At 39.4% G+C, this 15,668-nt stretch overlaps 1 protein-coding gene across 1 annotated transcript; it reads left to right on the top strand.

Moving 5' to 3' along the window:
- Positions 1–14,838: 14,838 nt before the first annotated feature.
- Krtap11-1 (keratin associated protein 11-1) lies at positions 14,839–15,334 on the top strand. The gene has a single exon (XM_005323542.3). It carries the CDS (start codon positions 14,843–14,845, stop codon positions 15,332–15,334), a length of 492 nt encoding a protein of 163 aa, XP_005323599.1. The 5' UTR covers positions 14,839–14,842.
- Positions 15,335–15,668: the final 334 nt, after the last annotated feature.

The raw sequence follows: 15,668 nt of genomic DNA, 5'->3' as shown, positions 1-15,668 counted from the left end.
AAAAGTAAGCCGCTTAATGGGATTGGGCACAAGATTGAAATAGTTTATCTAACCAGAAAGCAATGACTATCAGACAATAGATAAAGTAACTCAGCTTCTCTGTGAGCAGAGTATTGCAATTTCAAATCTTGGCCTGCAATCTTGCTGTGGCCAGTTTACTTTGACTTGGTGGAAGTCGAAAGCTGTTGGAAGATTTTTGGAAGAATTTGATATATAGTTCAAGAGGGTTCGTAGTCGCAGCAGTCACTTTGACTCTGCAGCCTCTTCCCAGGAATTGTTCTGGGGTCTCTCTGATGCATGCTCCTTTTGTCCACACTGAGCTGACCAAATGCGAAAACGAGACTTCGCAACACACGCGCTCAGCGCTCCAGGGAAGTATCCAGGCTGGAAAGGGTCAGGGAGCCGGGAGGGAATACAGCAGTCCTGCATTTTCCATGGTCCCACTTAACTACACTCACCATGCTCTAAAAATACCAAAGGGGAAATTCCAAGAATGGACAGTGAGTAAGTTTTAAATTGCATGCTGTTCTGAATAGTGTCAGGAGTCTCATGTCGTCTGTGTCCTGTCCAGAATGGGAACCATCCTTCTGTTCCACATAACACCGTTGTATGTCACCCACCTGTTAGGCACGAAGAGCCATCCAGGTGCTCACATCGGCTCGAGGTGTCACAGTGCCTGAATTCAAGTCACTGCTATTGGACTTGGTACTGTCTCCACAGCCCCAGAGTCTGAGGCTGGCAACTTGGACATGCCAAAGAGAAACTGTAAAGTGCTTCCTTCAAGACAAAAGGTGAGAGTTTTCATTAAAGAAAGAAAAAAAGAAATAATCTGAGGTTTCTAAGATCTAAGGTAAATTGTTAATTTCTTACTGTGCCTAATTTATTAACTTGATTATAGGTGTGTGTGTGTGTGTGTGTGTGTGTGTGTGTGTGTGTGTGTGTGTGTCTCAACTTGGATGACTTCATGCTGGAAAGCAGATACCCTTGTTCTTGAAATTTCCTTCACACTAACATCTATAGAAGCATTTTTTTTCTGGCTCCCCCCCCCCCCCCAGTGAGCTGTCTTTGGCCTTGAGATAAAGGACTGGTTCATTCCCCCTTTCCATCTGCACTTTTTCATCTTCTTCTCTTATTTCTTGACACCTACCCTTTCCCTCCCCAGGACCTTGGTGTGTGCCAGTGGCAGAACAGTTCAGCTGTCTCTTTGTTGCTCTAGTTTCTGCTGAGAACAGTACTCTGAGAGTCTCATCTTCTACCTTGAAGAATTTATCAAAGTGGTTTCCTCAACAAGACAGGAGAAATTCTTTCATTAAGAAGAATCAACTGCTGGCTGTTAGGGTAATCATGGTTCTACTGCTGCATTGGGACTGGTGGGAGTCTTCAAAAAAATGTTTGCATTTGCCTTGGGCTTCCTCCTAGAGGGTTCTACCAATATTTCCTAAGGATATTTGGTTTCTGTTAGTGTCATTAAAATTACTTTAGCTGAGTTTGACAACCCCTAGTCAAATCTTATCCCTGACTTCAGGAATCTTCTTTCAGAACTTCAGTTTCTAAAGCTTTAGAAAGAACACCTTTTGTCTCTGTCACCATGGTGATAATATTGGCCTACCGAGCTAATCTTGGCCGTAGAAAAGTTAACCAAGAGACTGAATGCACTTGAATTACAGCTAGATTCCCACACAATTAAAAGAATTGTGTGGGAATCTTGATTCATATTCATGATCCCAAAATATGAAGCTGTAGCTATAAAATATTATATGTTTTGGGGCTTTATGTTTCTTAATTTCATGCATTAAGACGATATATAGATAGATAGATATAGATAGATAAGATTGAGAGAGAGAGAGTGTGTGTGTGAGTGTGTGTGTGTTAGGAATTTTCCACAACTTTAAGCAAATTGAAAATTTTTATATATTGGGGTAAAATCAGAACTGTACCGTGCCTTGTCTTAAATAGGGAAAGGGAAAAGGAAAGGGAAGCATTGTGTATTGAATGTCCCAGGTGTGACTTATTTTACCCTCTTAGAAGCACCATTTTGGGTCCTTTTGTTATTTCCTTTTATAGAGTAGAAAGGGCTGAGGGCTGGATTCTCTGCTCCAAGATTCTCAGCTAGGTGTGCGGTGGAGCTGATTCTCCTTCTAATTTACAGTGCACTATGAGATGATTTAGAACATCAGCGGCTTTTGATTGCTTCATCTAAATTGCACACATTACTGAATCATGGGGTTTTCTATGATGGAAACCTGGCAAGGATTTTTCCCAACCTGGAAATTTAGGATTTCTCCAGGAAAAAATCCCTCCTTGGTCATCCTGAGTCTATTGACTATTCTTGGTTTAAATGTTCTTTTGTTCTTTTTATTTCTTCCTTAATCATTGAATGGTTTGCTATGCACTTTTTTTTAAAAAGAAAATATCTTTTTTTTTTCTTTTATCCTTTCTAATTTCTAGTCAACATTGTAGCTAAGACATTGACATTCACCATTGGATCACCACAGCCACAGGACTCTCTTAATTGGAAGAGGGTGAATGTTAATCATTATAATTACTATTATGATATTTTTAGTGCCAAGAGTGCCCAGGAGGCTTTTTAATAAGGAAATCTACCGAACGATGTTAGGAAAAATTTACTCCTTCCGTGTGTGGTTATAATTTAAAGGTGAAAATAAGTACAATGCAGCTAAATGGAATTATTAGTTGGTGTCAAATATCAATTATAACTTTATAAGCTGCAAATCATGTCTTTCCCCAGAGCCTCCTTCAAAAGTGTTTGTAGGAAATTTAAAGTGCAGCCAGCACTATTTCACATAACTTAGAATTTAGTTTTCCAGCTCTAATACTCCTTAGTGTAAGAACAAACCTAACAGGGTTAACCCTTAATTTACTCACCCTTAAGATGCGAACATCATTCCAACTTTAGCAAATGAGAGATCAACATCAAATCTGGGCAGGTGGCTAAAAACTGGGAAGACTTTTCATCTATGTTCTCATGGGTTGGATTTTAGTGGCGATTTGAAAGTAAAAACTTTTCACCAGACCCAAGAGCCGTGGATTTACTCCCTATCTCCTCAGCTTTTCTTCTGCCTGTACTTAACCTGTGAATGACATTTCCAGTTCCTATAAATTACAACCACCACCACAACAGCAACAACAACAAAAAACAAAATTAAATCAGCAATCACCTACCTTAGTTTTGGAAATTCTCTAGAACACCATGCTGACTTAATATCTTTTGGAAGTGTAGAATATTTGTCTTCTCTTACTTAAAAATAATTGGGATGAAGACTGTAATGCTCAATGACAGTTTGCTTTCTTGCAGCGCCTTTTATGTATGAATCATAAAGCATTTTGCAAACCATAACTCAGTTCATTCAGCTCCCAGTGAGGCAGATCCCATTATCCCTGTTTTACAGATGAGGATGAAACAGATCCGGGGACCTTCAATAAGAAGTCTCATGTCAGGTTGTGAGTCAGTGGGAAAGTTGGGGATGGAACTTGTGGAACATTTTTTTTTTTTTTTTACCCTGACTGTATTAGTTAATTGACAGAAAAAATTGTGCATATTTAACATATATCACATAATGTCCTGCAGTATATATACATTTTGGAATGGTTAAATCTACCTAGTTAGCAAGTGAATTAACTTACAGAGTTGTGATTATTGTGGTGAAAACACCCAGCATCCATTCCCAGAATTCTTCAAGACTGCACTATGTCGTTGCAAATGTATTTAACATGCTGCACTATAGATCTCCAGTTATGCATCCTGTGGAACTGTGATCATGAATCCTTTGACCAACATCTCACCCCATGCCCAGCTACCTTAACCTGTGGTGTCCGCCTTTCTCCTCTCCACTTCCACGAGATCAACAATTTTGGATTCCACATATGAGTTCACATGGTAGAGTCTTTCAGTGCCTGAATTATTTTGGAATGTCCTCCAGGTTCACGAATATTGTGAAATGACAGGATCTCCTTCTTATGACTGAAGAGGGTCCCATTGTGCATGTGCACCTCATTTCTTTATCCATTCAACAGTTGGTGGATGCTTAGGTTGATTCCATGCCTTGGCTATTGTGGGGAGCCCTGCAATAATCACAAGGGTACAGATATCTCTGACATACTGATTCAGATATAAACTCAGCAGTGGGATTGCTGGATTACAATATAGCAGGTGCATTTTAAATTTTTTTGAGGAGAAAAAAATGAAAAGATCATAAAGCCTAATTAGAGCAAACTATATTCCATGCTTTTGTGGTTATGTTAAAATTTATCTGGTACACTCAGAAAAATGAGAAATTATATCCCATCTACGTATGATATATCAAAGTGCATAAATGCATTCTCTGTCATATATAACTAATTCAAAACAAATAAAAAATTTAAAAAGTATCCTAATATTATATATAAAACTAAAAAAAAGAAGTAGGATTCTTTTTATTACTGTGATACCAGTGTGATGTCTCCTTTTTCATCTCTGATTGTATTTATTTGAGTTGTCTCTCTCTCTTTTTTTTTTCCTGGGTTAGTCCAGGGAAATGTTTTTTGATTTTGTTTTTTTTTTTTTGTTTTGTTTTGTTTTGAAATTCCAAGTCTTTATTTACTTTGTGTTTTCTATTATGTTTCTACTCTTTATTTCTGCTCCAATTTTTCTTATTTCCTATTTTTACTAAATTTGGGCTCAGCTTTTTTTTCCTAATTCCTTGAGATACCATATTAACTTGTTTATTTGGGATATTCTTTGTTGCTTTAGATGTCTATTGCCATAATAACTGCATTTTCTATATCTTATAGGTTTTGGAAAGCTGTGTTTCCAGTTTCATTTGTCTCAAAAAAGATTTTAATTTCTTCATTTACCTATTGGTTATTTAGAAGCACATTATTTAATTTCCATGTTTTTGTGAATTTTCAAGTTCCTCCTGTTATTAATTTCTGGTTTTACATCAATGTCATTAGAACAGACATATTTTGACTTTGATCTTCTTAAATTTAATGCTAGTTTTTTGGTCTAACATATCTGACAAACGTTTCACATGTAGGTGAGAAGAACGTGTATTCTGAGGAATGTATATACTGTCGGATGGGATATTCTGTATATGTCCGATAGTTTAGGTAGTAGTTGGTGCCTAGTGTTTCTTTTGATTTACTTTCTGACTGGAAGATCTGTCCATTGCTGATATGGCATTGAAGTGCCCTACTGTCTTTGTATTGCCTTCTGTCTCTCCTTCAGATCTGTTTATACTTGCTTATGAAGCCACAGTCCCATTGAATTAGGCCCCCAACCTTCTGGCCTCATTTAAACTTCCCAAATTTCCTACCTCCAAATATGACAGTCAGATTATTTTTTCATGCTTTTACATATCTCACGATGGGACTCAGTTTCAACATGAGTTTGGGTGGGGACATTCAACCCATAGCAGATATTCAGAAAAGTAATCTCAAATGACGAAGTATACTATTGTGATATGCCACAATGTATAATTTTTAAAAAAAATTTCTATAGAGATCAGTCAGTCAGTTTAACCTCCACCATACTTAAAACATTTGACTTAAAAGAGACTTGCTAAAAGTACTTGGAGAAGGAGGACTTCATGAGATGATGTGACTACATGTTCTATTAGTGAACTGTGTTCCTCTGTCTGTCCCAGGTGGAATGGTTTGGTTACTCAGGGTGACAGATTATCTTGCCAGATTGGACCCGCTGTCTGCACTTTGAGGGGGTTCTAGGAAAGGGACACTCCCAGATCAGAGTCTGTGCCTTTGTGTGGCTGAAGAGAATTTGCCTTTGTCAGATCACCCAGAGTTAGCAGGCCCTAGAGGATCCAGTCAGGTTAGCCAAACTTTAAAGGCTGATATATAAATCATGGTGCAAATGTAATTCACATTGAAATCCTACTGGTATAATCGCATGAGTAATAGGGGCATGATAATTCTAGTAGGCCAACTGAAAAATAAAATGAATATCAGAATTCTATTTGAGCAACCTAGTTGAAGAGTTGGATAATATGAATGGCATGTTCATTGTGTCTGAAAAAGATGTCTCCTAGGGGCCAAGAAGAGCTTATGCTTGCCCAATTGAACGCCCTGCAGGCCTCTGTTTCTGTGAAGCTAACCTTGTCTTCGAGGTGTTTCCATTAGTGGGACCACAGTCTTCTAATAATAATTATGCTTTTGTTTCAATGTTGAGATGTGGAAAACAACCTGATCTGAAAACAACCCACTTAGAAGCCAACTCTTCAAAAAAGTTGATTATTTTGAAGAAATCCACCACATTTCATTCATTTTTGCTCTTATATAGATGTTTATTAATTTCTAGTACATATCCGTCTTTTTAATTATAATTCCAGATTTGGGGGCAAAGCTGAATTTGGTATTACCACTATTCTTATGTGAATTACATAATATAATCTATCATACTGCAAATTCTTTTTAGATCTTCCTGGTTATTTTCCAATTTTCTTTCTGTGCCCAATTTTGTTCAGCACATTAGATACTTTTGTACCTCTTAGGATAATATCGAAATGTAAAATTGTCAGAGACCAAATTTACTGTGGAGCTCACAGTGGATTTCTGAGTAAGGAAAGAAAAGTTGGTGGTTGTGTTGACGTCAAAGTGGAAAAAGGGTAAGGAAGTTAAGCAATGAGATGAGGATGTAATTGGGTATCAGTTCCAGTTGATTCTTTCCTTTGAAGGGTCACTTTATCAACCTTTAGTTCTTTTGTTATTTAGCCAAAGCGATGGCTGGCTCCAGATTCACTCTTGATAGTTCATTACCAAGGACAACTGCAGTTGGAAAAGCTGGGCCCGAGCACAGAGGCATTGTGATTACTCTAAGAAAGCTAACCCTTTACTTTGAGCTATGACCTTTACCTATGACCAAGTTGCATTCAGGGAAAAACACATTAACCTAAAACACTAAAGGTGTTTGTGTTCAGTTTGAACCTCACCCTGAATAATGGGAATTCAGTAACTGTGAGAGACACCTGGAGGAAGCCAACTATTGGAGTACAAAATTGACACAGCAAGTGAAAGGCAGTCTAGGAATCAGGAACAATTCACTATTCTCACATTACCCCTGGTATTAGATAGTCTTTTAACATCAATCTGACTTCTAATTTTTAAATTCATAACAAATTGAAAAAAAAATTTCATCTAAAATATAAAACTGCATAGTCTTCAAAGTACTATTCCTTGAAGATTGGTAAAGTTCATAAAGTTTTTAAGTAGTTTTGGGGAGCTCTTATGTGCCCCACTACTAGAAGGTCCTGAACACACATAATGACCAGGGAGCTTCATAGTGATTCACTTAGAAATCATACTGGAAGCAGAGATTACCATTGAGTGGCTGAAGCTTCTCAAAAGTATTGAGAATTATCTTCTTTGGCCAGGTTTTATCTATCTACCTATCTACCTATCTATCTATCTATCTATCTATCTATCTATCTATCTATCTATCTATCTACCTATCTATCTATTTATTTTTGGCTAGATTTATTATATCTGGGTCAGCATCCCAGGTATGTGACTGTTACCCCAAGTGGAAGCAACTTCTAAAGTTCCTCCTGCAGGTATTCCTAACTCCTCCCTTCATGGTGTCCCTGGGCAGGGAACTGTCTGTCAACTCTAGTATTTCCAAATATGTGGGCCATAAAATTCAGATTTTCTGACAATAAACTGAAGTCATCTTAGTGATCCCTGGTTCTGGTGTCCTGGCAACAGAGGGAATGACAGTAATTTTAAATTCATGGCCTAAACATTATTTTCAGGACCACATCCTTGTCTAGGGCTTTGATACTTCTCCACCAAGAAGCAAATTTTATATCACTTTCCCTTGGGCCTGGTGATATCTTGATAAAAAAGTATGGCAGAAGGAGTGTTGCGTTAGTTTGGAATCTAGGTTAGAAAAATAATGCCGTTCCTGTCTCTTTTTTTTTTTTTTTTTTTTTTTTAGGATTCTTACTCTTAGAATCAGTCTCTGTGCTGAAGAAGTCCTGGCCACATGGCCATATGGAGAAGCCACAGGAAGAGGGCAGCAAGCATCCACGCCAGACCTGCGAGAAGCCTTTAGGTAATGACAGCATAGTCTTGGTTTTCTCTATCTGTCCTGCTGCAAGGACAGACCTGCTGTGACTGTCCAAATTCCTGAGCTACAGAAGCCATGGAGATAATAAATGGTCCTTTTATGGCACTAAGTTTTCTGGTAATTTACAACACAGGAACTGATAAGCAGAAGAAGCAGCAGGGGATACATGGTATGTGTAAGTGGGTGTGGTTATGTGGTCACATCCTCTGAACTAAAGAATGTTTCAAGATTTTTAAAAGCTTATCCAATCACTTAAAATACCTGTTACTTAAATATATATGAAGCTGAACACACACTGTTCAGCCATCTTAGGAAGCATTAAGCTGTCTTCGTAAACCACTTAACTTTATTAAGTGACCATCATGAGGTTTATCCTACCAGTTTCACTTTTATTCATATTATACATTTTCATTTAAATTAACTTTCAGGTTTTTTTTTTTTTTTTTTTTTTACCAATTCACTTTGTGTGTGTGTGTGTGTGTGTGTGTGTGTGTGTGTGTGTGTGTGTTCATACATGTACTTAGGGTAATGATGTCTAACTCATTCCACCATCATTCTTATCCCCTGGCCCCCTCCTTTCCCCTCTCTTCCCTTTGCCCTATCCAAAGTTCCTCCATTCCTCCCATGCTCCCCCGGCCCACATCACCATTATGTGTCAGCATCCTCATATCAAAGAAAACATTCAGCCTTTAGTTTTTGGGGATTGGCTTGCTTCACTTAGCATTATATTCTCCAGCTTCATCCATTTACCTGCAAATGCCATGATTTTATTCTCTTTTAATGCTGAGTAATGTTCCATTGTATATTTATACCAAAGTTTCCTTATCCATTCATGCACTATAGGGCATCTAGATTGGTTCCATAATTTAGCTATTGTGAATTTGTGCAGCTATAAACATTTTTAATCAAAAAATTTTGATTAAGCATTATTCTATATAAAGATATCTATGAAATTGTGGCTTGGATAGCTTGGCCTTCTTTCTTAGTACATGCAGAAATAAATATATGACTATTGAAACTAAAATGGGTTCATCCATCTACTACCTAAAAAGTTTTCCCATTCCACAGTTGGTGCACATTTCATTTTGAAAAAAAGCATCCTTTAATTTTGAAAAGAAATACTTGTGATAGCAAATCAACAACAGTACGTTCTTTTAATCCTTTAGTGCTTGGGATGTTAATACCTTTCTTAAGGAAAAAATAGTGTGATTCTCATTGCTTGGAAGAATTTCACAATTCCACCTACAATATGTTTAAAGACTTTCATGCTTTTTTCTTTGGTCATTTTGGAAATGCCTCTGAGAGTCCAAACATCAGATTGAGCACAGGCTATTTGCATGAACTTTTTGGACAGAGACGTGTATGTACCTTTAGGAACTGAGTTGGGAATTAGAAAGCCCCTTATTTTTTCAAATTAGAAAGTGTTGGAACAGGGCATCTCCATCTAGATTCCCCTAATAGCAGAGTTGAGAGTTTTTTTGGGGGGAAATTTCATTGCAGGAAATTCAGCAAAGGAGTGTGAAACAGAGTAAGGGAAACTTCCACAAGGAAGTGTCATCAAGTTGGCCACCATTGCAAGTATGGGTCCCTTGGGTCTTTCTGAAATGAGCCTTAGAACTGTCCACCTGGAGGATGAAAGTTGATTTGATTCCCTTTGTCCAAGCATGGCCCCACTTCTGGGTGATACATACATGAATTCAGAGCAAGGTAGCACCGGTGAATCACGTGCTGGCATCACAGAAGACCTGCGGGAAGCAAGAAGTATACAGTGGTTCCAAAGCGAGAAAAGCACTGCTTGTACTTCAGGAAGCCACCACTCTGTACCACCAGGAAGCTGGTTTAACCTTGCACAGAGAGTCTACAATGGGACCCCCGGGACAGTTTGGAAGTGGTGCACAAAATTGTGTGATACCCTGCAAAACCTTCTTTGGAATTTAACTTCTTATTTATGAATTAATTAAGTCCTCTTTGGGATTTAATTTCTTAATTAATTTCTTAATGAGATGAGAGAATTGCACTAGACAAATTTAAACTCCCAGCTCTGGTAGTCTGAACACCAGCTGGAGATAGAGCTGAGCTAATGCTGAGCTCCTCATCTGCTGACAGGCAGGTGAGCCGCAGGAGGGCTGTGTTCAAAGGAAACAGCACAGGTCAGCTAGGTGAGAGCCAGAGACCCCGCTGTTTTTCCTGTTTCCACAGAGCTTCTAAGAGCCTTGCCCAGGAGGCCCTGAATAATTCTGAATCAGGGACGGATGATACCCAGCGAATGACTTGGTGCTTCCTCCTTAGGTCCTATACTTTTCTGGTGTCTGGACCCAAGTGGGTTTACCTCTGTTTACTTGGAAGACCAGCACTAGCCAGTCACAAGTGGGATTTCCCTCATGAAAGTATCATGACGAAATGTCTTGAGGTTCTTACTTCCCTTTTTTGGCACCTCCCTGATTTTGATCCCAACTAAAGACACACATGAAAAATGAATTTGAAAGCAGGTATCGGGAGAGAGAGCATGGGTCCATTCAGGATTTGTCAGCCCTGAGGGTTGATTTTCATACAGGTCATGTCACTGGGGACTGTTATTTTCAAGCTACAGAGGCAGCAGTGGTTTCTCTGGTTTGCTTGTTTCTTTCCCTTTCTGCTTTCTGCCCTTTCCCACCAACCCAAGTGATCCAGCTTTTCTTATGATTGATGCTTTTTCATAAAATTTGGGAAATAAATTTCAGTTGAGTTTTGCGGTGCAAATCACTCAGATTTCAGGTGTTTATCGTATCTCAGTAAGGGTGCTGAATCAACCTAGAGTCTACGTAAAGTTGAGTAAAAGAAAAACCAAAACAGGACAACTCAGTCAACATGTACTTAATTTTTAATGAATGAATGAATTTATTTATTTATTGTCACTGGGAATTGAACCCAGGAGTGTTTATTCTTTTGGAACACATTTCCAGCACTTTTTATTTTTTACTCTGAGACAGGATCTTGTTAATTTGCTTAGGGTCTTGCTAAGTTGCTGAGGCTGGTCTTGAACTTTCATTCTACTGCCTTGGCCTCCTGACTCACTGGGTTTACAGGTGGGCACCACCGTGCCCAGTGATATATTTAATTGTTTTAAACAACCATAATACTATACTGTGCTTGAATGTTTGAATTTTCATTTGATATTTCTTAAGATACAATGAATAGCTTCAATTTGTGAGGGTGATCAGCCCCAGAAAGTACAGAATGAGTAAAGTTCACTTTGCATTTATTAGTTTTTCCCCAACTTCACTGTTGCTGCTAAGTGATTTTTCTCTGAACTGGTGTTGGGCAACCTTCTTGCCATCTTTGTGATGAAAAATATCCTCTCTGCATATCCAACCTTCAGCCTCCCACACCTGCTGAACTCATTTTAATTTTGAATGCATGGCCTTGCAAGTGATTGCTCTGATTCAGTTTTGAATGAAAGAATTGCTCATTTCCAGACTGTGATAATTATTGTATAAGAGTTAGATTGTTCTATACAAATGAGAGCAAATTACCCATCAGTGATGAAGATAATGGGTAGTGGTTCTCTGATCTCTTCTCATCTGCTCCCTTCACATTCTCTCCTCACTTTATGCTCTGCAGATGAGAGAATAATCTTCACAAGCCTTTTTGCTGAGCTGAAATTTTTGTACTGTATGTAACTATGTAGTGATAGTGGCTGGCTAGCTGTATAATTTTTTTCTTACAATTTCGAATGAAAGGATGATTTATTAATTTCATTTAACATTTCATTTAGAATTTTGTAGAGTTTCTTTGAGTTTCACATAAAATTCAATAAGTGTTTCTTTACTTTTGCATCTTACAATGAATCCAAATAGAGTTGAAAATGCTTGCATCTGAAAATAGAATTCATGAGAGTATTAGCTAGCTCCCCAAACTCTGTACTGGAGATTGTGTTTCAGAGAATAGAGAAATGAACGATCTTTTTGGGTCTCAGTAAGCCAAACCAATGATTTATTTTGGTAATTAAAATCTAAGGGATCTGCTCAACAGATTGCCTTCTTTAGCACCTGCAAAATGCAGGTTCTCTGGAAAATGGATAGGAGTGAAAAAAATTAGCTCACTACTCAGCTATTCTCTGAAAATTAGTGGTTTACATAGCCATTATAAATAATTGCAAATTCAAATTGTAGCTTCAAGCTATTGATGGCTCTCTGTTCTTGCTTTGTTTATAGTGACATTGCATCTTACTCTAATGGAGTAAAAATTGTTAAATTGTATACGGAATGGAAACACACACACACACGCACACACACATACACACACAAGAAGTGTAAGGATGGCAGTACTTGTAACTTAGTATTCTTTTTATTTTCATTGCTAATCAATTGCTGAATCTGGAAAAGAGATGAAAGCTATTTCCCTCATCATATCATCAATGAAGCGTTGATTGAGTTTTTAAGAAACAAATTCTTGTTCACACTCTAATGAAGGCATCCCAGCATGTGTCAATTGCTCCATTGTGTGTTGGTGGCTCATAGGCTTTGTTCCATAAACAGCATAACTTCAGTGGGCACTCAATGTCCCTGAACTTCATCTCTTTAATGAGGCAGGACACCTACTCCACAGAGTTGTGGGTAGGACTCAATGAAAGGGGGTGTGCAGAGCCTCAGACTTAGCACCTGGAAGAGAGCCACGTGCTTCCTTTCCTCCTGAAGCGGAGGGAAGATATTTTCTAGAATCCTTTGTGTGTAATTTCCAAATTTCAATGGAAGACTTGAATCAAGACGAGTAATGGCTTATAAAATCTCCACCGTTCTAAGAATGTGACTGTAGATACCAAAGATTCTCCTGTGTAACTCCACGGCGGACTTCACTATTTTGGTATTTGCATAGTTGGGTACACTTCCATCATAACCTGCACATTCTTGGCTGGTAGAAGCTTGTAAACTACTCATCCATTTTAAAGCAAGTAAAGCCGGGTCCTGTGACCAGGGACTCGACCTTCAAACACCAACTGGGACATTGTTAGTGGTGGGAAGAGCATAGTCACGACATTGTGGAAAGTAGTCATCTCATTAATTTCACCATCTTCCTGAGAAGGCTCTTCAAGTCACTGAGGGCTTGTCCCTGGGAATGACAGTGTAGCCCACAGCACGGCATCCTCTTGTTTAAGGGCATCATTAGCCTCCAATTAGAGGAATGAAGCTTTTTGCCAGGGGACTTCTGATGGGTTGTGACATACAGCTGTTTGCTTTGTGGATATTTAAAACATAGCCTACCCGCAGCCCTCAAATATACGTAAATCCATTATTGCACCCCAGGTAAGCCAGTTTGCGAAATGAGTCAGATCTTACCTATGTTTTGAGGTAGAAATATCACTGATCCCTTGAGTGATGTTAAAGAGATTTATTTTGCCAGAGTCAAAGCGGTTGATTCACCTAGGTACAGGGGAACCAAAGGAAGCAATCATTTTTGGGTTCAGAGCTGACTATGTCGTAGTGAGATGAGATAAAGATGAATAATACCCTTGCAGTTTCCCCAGGCATAAAGGCATAATTAACCATTATAGAAAACTCTTTGCATATCCATTCTTTACAAGCATTGATTAAGTGCCTGTGTCCTCCCACCCTTGCCTACCCTTGCCCTCCACAGTGATGGCGATCTTGCAGTGCCTTTAGTTTGTCCATGATTAAAATGCATTCTATCTGTAAGTACTCATGTGAAAATAAATATGTTTTGAATATGTTGAGCAAATTGGGAGAAAGACCCTATACCCCTTCAAATTAACATGACAATAATTTAAAAATCAACTAAGCCTATTCCACTGGCAAATCAATGAGGTCCACGAGTCACTATTATCCACTGTTATTAGATTAAAAATCTCAGGAATAAAGCTCATCCAATTTATTTAGAAAGGGTCGAAGCTACAAATGCAGTTAATTAGCATCTGATTTTCTTGATTGCATGAACATAAAGGGTGGGTCCTCCTGGTCTCTAGCCTGAACACGAAGGACGGATCCCTCTGCCTTCCAACCTTCCTGTGGGCATCTGGTTTTGGTCAGCTTATTAATTTTTTTCCTCTTTTTTTAAAAATAATTTTTAAAATTTGTTTTAATTAGTTACACATGACAGTACAATGATCTTGACATATCCTACATTTGAATCAGATGGGATCATTTAAAAAGCCAGTTTCTGCTTTGGATACAAGTCTTTGTGTCCTTTTTTCCTGACAGTTCTTGTCCTTGTCATCTTGAAATATATTCAAGGAGGCACCTCTCCAATGAGAAGCCCCGTTAGCTATGGAAGAGTGACTGATTAAGTTATGTTTAAAACATATTAAGTGCCAATGACAAACCAGACATGGTGTGGGCTTGTAATCAGCTCTGGTCAGAAGGGAGAGAGTGTGTGACGGCAGCACAGTGGCATGTTTGGTGTCGCAGTCAGACTCACACTCATCATATGCAAGCAAGATGAATGAGCCACAAAACGTGGGCAGGGGATGACCAACAGCTTTGAAGCTGTCAACCAACCTTCTTCATCTGGAGTAAGTACAGTGCAGGAGACTTATGATTTAGTTACCAAACTACTAAACTTTCTTTATGAGGGGGAAGGCTTCTCAAGAGACCATTAACTTGTAGATTCACGAGATGTTCTAAAGCAAGTGGGTATGAGCCAAAGAAGTTGGGAGAACAGAGAGGGAGCCCCACCCACTAGCAAGGGTATATAAAAGCTCAGGAGTCTCAAGGGACATTCACAACTCAGAAGCTAACTTTGGTGAGATACCTGCAGCCATCGAGCATCATGTCCTTCAACTGCTCTACAAGAAATTGCTCTTCCAGGCCAATCGGAGGACTCTGTGCTAACCCGGTGGCCCCAGTCGCCACTGCTTCAGCCCGTGATGTTGACTGCCTGAGTGGCATCTATTTGCCCAGTTCTTTCCAAACTGGCTCTTGGCTCCTGGACCACTGTCAGGAGTCCAACTGTGAGCCCACCGTTTGCCAGCCAACGTGTTACCAGAGAACTTCTTGCATCTCCAGTCCTGTCCAGGTAACTTGCTCTAGACAAACCACCTGTGTCTCCAATTCCTGCTCGACTCCCTGCAGCCGGCCACTCACCTTTGTGTCCAGTGGCTGTCAGCCTCTGGGAGGCATTTCCAGCGTCTGCCAACCAGTGGGCGGCATCTCTTCTTCCTGCCAACCAGTGGGAGGAGTCTCCACTATCTGCCAACCATCCTGTGGGGTCTCCAGGACGTACCAGCAGTCCTGTGTGTCCAGCTGCCGAAGAACTTGCTGAGTGTGTTCGAGCCAGTGAGTGAACCAAGACTCCACGCCCTGCCAGCTGTGTTTCCAGGATCTCCCAGCATGCTGCCCGGCCAACTCCATCGCTGACCCCCATGGACTGCTCTTTGCTGGCTGCTCATTTCGGCCCTGTAAAATTTTTCTGGCCAGCACTAAGATTATTTTAAGGGTTGTTGCCTGGTGCTGTGGATGCCTCTCCATGTTTCCAGAGGCTTTACCACCCACAGCCCAGTCCTGATGCTTTTGACATGTTTTGACCTCGCTGCTGTATCTCCTGGCTTCTGCTTTTGCGTCTTTGAAGAAGGGAGCTTGTCTCACTATATATTTCT

This window comes from Ictidomys tridecemlineatus, chromosome 3, assembly GCF_052094955.1.
Source record: "Ictidomys tridecemlineatus isolate mIctTri1 chromosome 3, mIctTri1.hap1, whole genome shotgun sequence".
Lineage (NCBI taxonomy): Eukaryota > Metazoa > Chordata > Mammalia > Rodentia > Sciuridae > Ictidomys > Ictidomys tridecemlineatus.
Note: the sequence above shows the minus strand (reverse complement) of the source record. Positions and strands in the feature narration are given on the sequence as shown.